The sequence below is a fragment of the Aegilops tauschii genome, chromosome 5 (assembly GCF_002575655.3).
Source record: "Aegilops tauschii subsp. strangulata cultivar AL8/78 chromosome 5, Aet v6.0, whole genome shotgun sequence".
NCBI classification, from domain to species: Eukaryota; Viridiplantae; Streptophyta; class Magnoliopsida; order Poales; family Poaceae; genus Aegilops; species Aegilops tauschii.
The window spans coordinates 468,734,252-468,742,505 of NC_053039.3; the positions used below are offsets into that span (position 1 = coordinate 468,734,252).

Below are 8,254 nucleotides of genomic sequence, written 5' to 3' on the forward strand. Positions count from 1 at the left end.
ACGGTATCGTGAATTTTACTCTATGATCTTCTTCAATTCAAATGTAATTTTGTACAAGTTCAATTTCAATTCTTTTGCTACGGAACATGTTTGATTTGTGGGCCTATAGTCAAATGTTTTTGTTTCTACAAGTCACTTGGATCACTGTACGACACGCCTGAGCTCAAAGAAAATCCAAAAAGCGTTATTGTGGCGCAGTGACACAAATTAAAACACTCGTTTGAGTGTTTTTATTTTGTACCACCGTACTCCCTCCGTCCCATAATATAAGAGCGTTTTTGACACTGGTGAAGATAATATGCCATGTTTCCAATCGTGAATTTCTTTTATTACCATATTTTGAGAATCATTTGAATTCGTTGACGAATATAGATTTTTTTATTTTCAAAAAATAAGATGAATGGACGGAAAATACATTTCAACGAAAAAGCGCTCAAATTACGGAAACGCCCCTGGGGAGACCACAGTCCACAGGGAGACGAGGAGAAGGCCAGCAGTATAAACAAGAGCTCGGGGCTCTGCTTTTCCCTTTGTTCATCTCCTCTGCGCTCTGCTCCACTACTGCCTTTCCCTTCCCTCTCCCTGCGCTCCCCTCTCCCCTCCACCTCACCTCACCGGCGCAACGACTCCGCACACCACCACCACCGCCACCACGGCTATGGCGTCCACGGGAGGCGGCGCGCGGAGGGCATGACGCGGCGGCGCCCCTGGCCCTGGCTCAACCTCTCTTTACAACAACAACTACTACTCACTCGGTCGGCGGCGGTCGTCCCGGTAGCCGGCTCGAGATGGCGGGGGCGATGGTGGTGCACGGGCACGGCGGGGGCGGCAGGGACCGGGACCGGGACAGGTCGTCGCCCGGCGGCAGCGGGGCGCCGCAGGTGGACACGGGCAAGTACGTGCGCTACACCCCGGAGCAGGTGGACGCGCTGGAGCGCGTCTACAGCGAGTGCCCCAAGCCCAGCTCGCTGCGCCGGCAGCAGCTCATACGGGAGTGCCCCATCCTCAGCAACATCGAGCCCAAGCAGATCAAGGTCTGGTTCCAGAACCGCAGGTGCGTCCTCCTCGCCCGCGCCTCTCGATCTGGCTCACCGCTCGCGTCCGCTCCTTCTTGGTGCTCGAAATTGGCCGTCTTTTCTTGGGTTTGTGGTTGCCCGGCCCCCGTGGCTAAAAATCTGGCTTCGGTCCTCAACTTTTTGATTCCGGTGCTGATCCTTCCACCGAGCTTAGTTAGTGGCTCCAGGAAGAATCCACGTCTCCTTTCCAGGCGGCGGCTTTCCGTTTCGCCCGTTTCTGCTCAGTGGTTCCAGGATGTATTTGGGCGTGGAAGCAGGCACCCACGCACCTAGTAGTAGCATATGCCGCGCCCAAATTAGAGTCTGGTTTTGGCTCCACCGGTCTAAAAGTTGCTAAGATTTCGTGATGGTTCCTCGACAATACCAGAAATCGAGTCCTTGTGTCCTGCCCTAAATGCCTTTCACCATGTTTTTGCCATTTGTGGCGTGCCTTTTTTTGGTGTGTGCTTCTTGTTTCTAGAAAAAGAGCTGTTCTTTTGCTGAATCTTCGCTGAACAAGTGTGATCCTTCTGGAGCATTTATTATCTTCAGAGCTTTGTGTTCTTGTTCAGATTTTAGATCATAGTATTAGTTGCTTTCGTGCCAGAGCATTTTGTAGCTGCAATGCCTCCACACCTAACACACTTGGTGCTCACCTGAGATGTGACATGTCAAAAATGTTAGCAACGACGCGGGAATCTCGTGCGCGCGTCGAAGATCGCTGTCTTGGCTTTCTTCATGAGCAAGTGACATTTTTGCAGCCCTTGTTTTGGTGTGGCTGCCAAGATTGATTGATGTTCTGATTGTAGGTGCCGCGAGAAGCAACGGAAGGAGGCCTCTCGCCTGCAGACTGTGAACCGGAAGCTGTCTGCGATGAACAAGCTGCTGATGGAGGAGAACGACAGGCTGCAGAAGCAGGTGTCCCGTCTCGTCTACGAGAACGGCTACATGCGGACGCACCTCAATAATGTGAGTTTTGTCCCATCACTTGATACTCAAATCGTGTGAACATTTTGCATTGAGTTTTTCCCCAAGAGATAATAATTTCAGCAGGAGGAACAGTTTTGAGTTCTTGGATACTGTTATGGCCTCTGATTTGAAACCTCGGGGCTAGTGGGCTGTGAATGCTACTGTTATCTTCTAAATAAATGCAAATTCGTGTTGGATTCATGCATTATCTGCTGTTCAAATCGTTGGCTCCTGCGCCTAAACTTTTGTTGAATGATGCTTTGCAGCCTTCTGTAGCGACTACAGACACAAGCTGTGAGTCTGTTGTTACTAGTGGTCAGCACCAGCAGCAGCAGAACGCAGTAGTTCCGCGTCCGCAAAGGGACGCGAACAACCCAGCAGGGTAATTACAGTTTCACTTTTTTATGATGTTTGCATGTCATTTTGCTTAAGTTTGATTGAATTTGTTATGTTTGTTACAGTCTACTCGCTATCGCTGAGGAGACATTGGCAGAGTTCCTGTCCAAGGCGACGGGGACTGCTGTCGATTGGGTGCAAATGGTTGGGATGAAGGTAATGTCATAATTCCAACTGGTGGAACTCCGGCATGCGTTGATTATTTCAGTTTCTTTATACCCGGTAAATTTAAAATCGGTGTTTCTTTACAGCCTGGTCCGGATTCCATTGGAATCATTGCTGTTTCGCACAATTGTAGTGGCGTAGCAGCCCGAGCTTGCGGTCTTGTGAGCCTTGAGCCCACAAAGGTACGTTGTTGTTGTTCATCATCACAGAGCCTTTTTGTTTCCATTCAGCAGACACCTGCTAACAGACTACTACCACACAGGTTGCCGAGATCCTCAAGGATCGCCCCTCTTGGTATCGTGACTGTCGGTGTGTGGATGTGCTCCAAATTATCCCTACGGGTAATGGTGGAACTATTGAGCTTATCTACATGCAGGTATTGCATCCTCTTGCAAGTTATAGTTGACTTGGGTTCCCTTGTCTGGGTTTATTTGGATATGGTCTTCTGTGTTGACTGTAACATATTGTTCTTCCAATTATGTAGACTTATGCACCGACAACTTTGGCGGCACCGCGTGACTTCTGGATTCTCCGCTACACTAGCGGTCTTGAAGACGGCAGTCTTGTGGTATTGATATGTCTCATTGCTTGTTATGATTAATTGATTATGACATTTATGTTGGTTTGTTCATCTGTTTGTCAACTTCTCTGTTGGGCTTGGTCTGTTTGGATCAAACGACTTTTTGTTACACTTTACACTGTAACATTTGCGATGCCATGTTAATGCTACTAGGTTGACTGTTCAGAATATTGTTTGTGCTGAGATCTGGTAACCGTTACTCACTGCCTTCTTATGTAGATATGTGAGAGATCGTTGACTCAAGCCACTGGCGGTCCATCAGGACCTAACGCTCCAAATTTTGTCCGAGCCGAGGTGCTACCTAGTGGCTATTTAATACGCCCTTGCGAGGGGGGTGGCTCCATGATCCACATTGTAGATCATGTTGATTTGGATGTAAGCAAAATTATACTTGATCAAATTTGCAACTTTCATAATATGTACTTGTATCTTAGAATCCTATCTCTTTGTAGGCTTGGAGTGTGCCTGAGGTCCTTAGACCACTTTATGAGTCTCCAAAGATTCTTGCGCAGAAGATGACAATTGCTGTATGTTCTACCATTGCATTTTCATTAGGATTTTGTCTGTGCTAAGCATTTGCCTGTTCCTGTGGCACTAAGATATGAATTATTAAGTGACAATCACTTGTCCACTTTTTACAGGCTCTGCGTCACATTAGGCAGATTGCTCATGAATCAAGTGGAGAAATGCCCTATGGAGGGGGGCGCCAGCCAGCAGTTCTAAGAACATTTAGTCAGAGATTGAGCAGGTTTGTGGCAATGCTCTAATATTCCGTGCATGCCATTCACACCACCTTAGTTTACCAAAAGATATCCCATACATGCCCCATGACTAAGGTCCTCGACATGTTTTGCAGAGGCTTCAACGACGCTGTTAATGGATTTCTGGATGATGGCTGGTCACTGATGAGCAGTGATCGTGCTGAGGATGTTACAATTGCTATCAACTCATCTCCAAACAAACTTGCTGGATCTCATGTCAACCCCTCCCAGATGTTTACTGCAATTGGGGGCGGCGTCTTATGTGCCAAGGCTTCAATGTTGCTGCAGGTTTTTACTCGTAAACCATCTACGTTTTATTTAGTAGGGGGGATGTGTTGATGCTTGTGTGACCTGACCATAACTGAGCCTGGCGAACTTGGTTTCATCATGTAGAATGTACCGCCCGCTCTACTAGTACGATTTCTGAGGGAGCACCGCTCTGAATGGGCTGATCCTGGTGTTGATGCTTATTCTGCCGCTGCTTTGCGAGCTAGTCCTTATGCAGTTCCTGGTCTACGAGCGAGTGGATTTATGGGCAGTCAGGTTATACTGCCACTTGCACACACCTTAGAGCATGAAGAGGTATTTCAAGTTCGCTTAAGTTCTTATACATTGTCTTGTACTCATATTTAACCGGTCTTCGTCCCTTAAACTAACCTCTTAAATTGCAGTTCTTGGAGGTTATTAGACTGGAGGGACACAGTCTCTGTCATGATGAAGTTGTTCTATCAAGAGATATGTATCTTCTGCAGGTATCCTTTCAGCCGGCACTAGCTAGTTTGCATCATTTTCATTTTATTTGTTGCATCGCCCTTACGAATCTGTGTCTTCTATGGCAGTTATGCAGCGGTGTTGATGAGAATGCTGCTGGTGCATGTGCACAGCTTGTCTTTGCGCCGATTGATGAATCGTTCGCTGATGATGCTCCACTGCTACCGTCAGGCTTCCGTGTGATACCACTTGATGCCAAGACGGTTAGTATAGTTTGCACTGGTAACATTGATCTTGTCTATTGTTTAACACTGAACTAACTTGGTGTTATGCACTTAAAACTGTAGGATGCACCATCTGCGACACGTACACTTGACCTTGCATCCACTCTTGAGGTTGGACCTGGTGGGACTCGTGCTCCCAGCGACGCATCCAGCACCAGCAACACAAGATCAGTGCTTACCATTGCTTTCCAGTTCTCGTATGAGAACCACCTTCGAGAGAGTGTTGCGGCAATGGCGAGGCAGTATGTGAGGACTGTTGTGGCATCGGTGCAGAGAGTGGCCATGGCGATAGCCCCTTCCCGCCCTGGTGGACAGCTTGAAATGAAGAACCCTCCAGGATCTCCTGAGGCTCACACGCTTGCGAGGTGGATCGGCAGGAGCTACAGGTATATGGCTGTCTCTTTTTTTTCCCTCACTCTGAAGATGGTTGCCATTTATCCATTTCATCTTAGCAGCACTGCCTGTACTATTACTCCATGGTATCACAATGGAGAAGTAATTTGGTTGCGTGAAAAACTTCCAGGTTTCACACTGGGGCGGAACTCCTATGCACGGAGTCACAGAGCGCGGACGCTTCCCTGAAGGCGCTGTGGCAGCACTCGGATTCAATCATGTGCTGTTCCCTGAAGGTCGGTTGCGTGTTTGATCATGTTGTCACAGCACATATATTCACACTGGTGCTGTCTGGGCCTAACAACAAAAATGTTTGGCTTGCAACAATTTCAGGCTGCTCCGGTGTTCACCTTCGCCAATCAGGCCGGGCTCGACATGCTGGAGACGACGCTGATCGCGCTCCAGGACATCTCGCTCGAGAAGATCCTCGACGACGACGGCCGCAAGGCGCTGTGCTCCGAGTTCCCCAAGATCATGCAGCAGGTGCGTACTACGTAGCCAGGCAGAGCCAGCCACCGTTCTGAATGATGAACAGCAATGTGCTGAAACTCAAACTGTCTTTGCTGTGTGTGTGTGCATCTTTTCAGGGTTTCGCGTACCTCCCGGGCGGCGTGTGCGTGTCGAGCATGGGGCGGCCGGTGTCGTACGAGCAGGCGGTGGCGTGGAAGGTGCTGGGCGACGACGACGCGCCGCACTGCCTCGCCTTCATGTTCGTCAACTGGTCCTTCGTCTAGTAGTTTGTAGTTACTAGTTCACAAACTGTTCTGCAAAGAACCTTCGTGTGCCGGCGCTCGGTCGCTTTTGCCTTGTGTCTAGAGTCAAGACCCTCTTTCATTCAGTTTTATCATCATCATCCATCACCCTGTGGAACACGCCTACCTGCTTTGTTGTTGTTGTTGTTGCCCGCTGTATGAATGGATTGCGTGTCATGTGAATCGTGTGACCGACTGATCGTGATTCGATCTTGGGGGGGTCCCCGGTGACGGCGTGGTTGCTTGCCCCGCGTGCCTGGTGTGAGGTGAGGCGTGATGCGGCCGTGTGCCGACCCCGGGCCAACGGCGGGGCGGCTGCGAGGCGCGGGAGGGACCCCGGACGGTGACCGGCGGTGGTGGTCGCGTCTCGGCCGGTGAGGTCTCCGTGGCTGGCTGGGTGGCCTTGGGGTGGGGTGGTGGGCTGGTCGTGAAAGACTGAAAGTAAGGCGGGGAAGCTGCGGTCGGCCGGAGGGCACCTGAGGACGGCGACGGCGCGCCAACTTGCCGTGTTTTGACCGCTTCTTCTTTTTCTTCGAAGAGGGGAGCGGAGGCTCGCTGTCCAGACGCGTGCGCCGCGCGGGTCTCGGTGATGGCCTGAGGTGATGCACGATCACCCGAGGTAACCAGGGTTTCGCTTTCCGCGTTTAATGGGACCCCGAGGATGTTTTGAGACTCCTTTCAATCCGAAATCAAGTTGCGTTAAGAGCAACTAGATTCACCGTATTATTACTATTATTTTGCGAAAAAAAACTTCTGATCTATTCGTGGCAGTTCTCAAGTAGTACTAACAAAAGTTCCATCTAGATCACATGAAAAAAGAGAACATCTAAATCGCATAGGAAAAAGAGTTACAACCAGATCCATAAACCACGTAGCGACGACCATAAGTACCGGAGCAAACCGAAGATACATCCAGATCCATAAACCACGTAGCGACGACCATAAGCACCGGAGCAAACCGAAGATACATCCAGATCCATAAACCACGTAGCGACGACCATAAGCACCGGAGCAAACCGAAGATACATCCAGATCCATAAACCATCTAGCGACGACCATAAGCACCGGAGCAAACCGAAGATACATCCAGATCCATAAACCATCTAGCGACGACCATAAGCACCGGAGCAAACCGAAGATACATCCAGATCCATAAACCACCTAGCGACGACCATGAGCACCGGAGCAAGCCCAAGACGCGTCACCATCATCGTCTCTCCCTTGTCAGAGCCGGGCAAATCTTGTTGTAGTTGACAGTCGAAAAGTCCTCGTGTTAAGGCCCACAAGATCAGCGCACCAAAACAACAATCGTCGCCAATGAAGAGAAGCGTGGATCTAAAGTATTCAACATGTAGACACACGAATGCACAAGAACGAAAGTTGGATTCAAGTAGATCCACCATAGGCAAACTCCGTTCAAATCCTATAGGGTCTACCAGAGACACATCTACACACGCTCTTCGACAATGCTAGACGCACCGCCGAGACAAGGGCTAGGTGAAGAGAATCTTATTTCATCTTCATGGAGCCGCTGTTGTCTTGCCTTTTCAAACATGGCACAAACCCTAAATAGACACCTAAAATCGGAGCGGAGGCCCTCCCGCCGATAAGGGCGAGGTTCACCAGGTCTCCATGGCCTAAGGCCACAGGAAACGGGCGCCGGCACCGGCAGAAGACGTGAAACCCTAAAAGCCTAAGTTCGGATAGAAGAGGGATGGAGGGGTACAAGACCAAAACCATTGTTGGGCTATTTCCCGTTCCCTCTAGGAACCAAAAAATCAACAGATTCATATAGGTAGCATCCAAAATGGATTTTGTAACGCACTTCATAATTTCAAAAAAGTGGCAGAGGTAGTGTGCAAACTCGGATTCCCAAAACTACAGCCTAGCCTCTACGATTTGTTACCCCAATATTTTTGTATGGATGTGCATACAAACTTTATTCCAACTCAAGGTTCAGATCATTATAATTCAATTTTTCACGTTTCAGTGTCAAGTCCGTCAACCAATTCAGTAATATCTTAATATCCGTAGGTTCAAATCATGAATCCAAGTTTTAACAAAGAATGGGGTCCGAAGACACCCATTAATCTAAATTAACAAATTTTCTGAATGCGGCTAATAATACAGCGAAACATAATACAGTGAAACAAAATGCTCCGAAAACAATTAAGCAAATTTAAGCATA

General features: G+C 48.8%; 1 protein-coding gene across 1 annotated transcript; it reads left to right on the forward strand.

Moving 5' to 3' along the window:
* The first annotated feature begins 535 nt into the window (after window positions 1-535).
* LOC109777854 (homeobox-leucine zipper protein HOX32) lies at window positions 536-6,249 on the forward strand. The gene is made up of 18 exons (XM_020336412.4): window positions 536-1,054; window positions 1,865-2,024; window positions 2,291-2,406; window positions 2,486-2,576; window positions 2,672-2,767; window positions 2,848-2,961; window positions 3,070-3,153; window positions 3,385-3,540; window positions 3,618-3,692; window positions 3,807-3,913; window positions 4,022-4,214; window positions 4,320-4,508; window positions 4,598-4,678; window positions 4,766-4,900; window positions 4,985-5,307; window positions 5,445-5,550; window positions 5,648-5,797; window positions 5,902-6,249. Exons 1-18 carry the CDS (start codon window positions 789-791, stop codon window positions 6,046-6,048), a joined length of 2,589 nt encoding a protein of 862 aa, XP_020192001.1. The 5' UTR covers window positions 536-788; the 3' UTR covers window positions 6,049-6,249.
* Window positions 6,250-8,254: the final 2,005 nt, after the last annotated feature.

What these genes read in the sequence shown, in the direction of transcription:
- LOC109777854 (XM_020336412.4), top strand. Translation starts at nt 789, where the DNA reads ATGGCGGGGGCGATGGTGGTGCACGGGCACGGCGGGGGCGGCAGGGAC. An exon ending in TGCAAATGGTTGGGATGAAG is followed by an intron (nt 2,577 to 2,671) that starts GTAATGTCATAA and finishes GTTTCTTTACAG; the next exon opens with CCTGGTCCGGATTCCATTGG. An exon ending in CGCAGAAGATGACAATTGCT is followed by an intron (nt 3,693 to 3,806) that starts GTATGTTCTACC and finishes CACTTTTTACAG; the next exon opens with GCTCTGCGTCACATTAGGCA.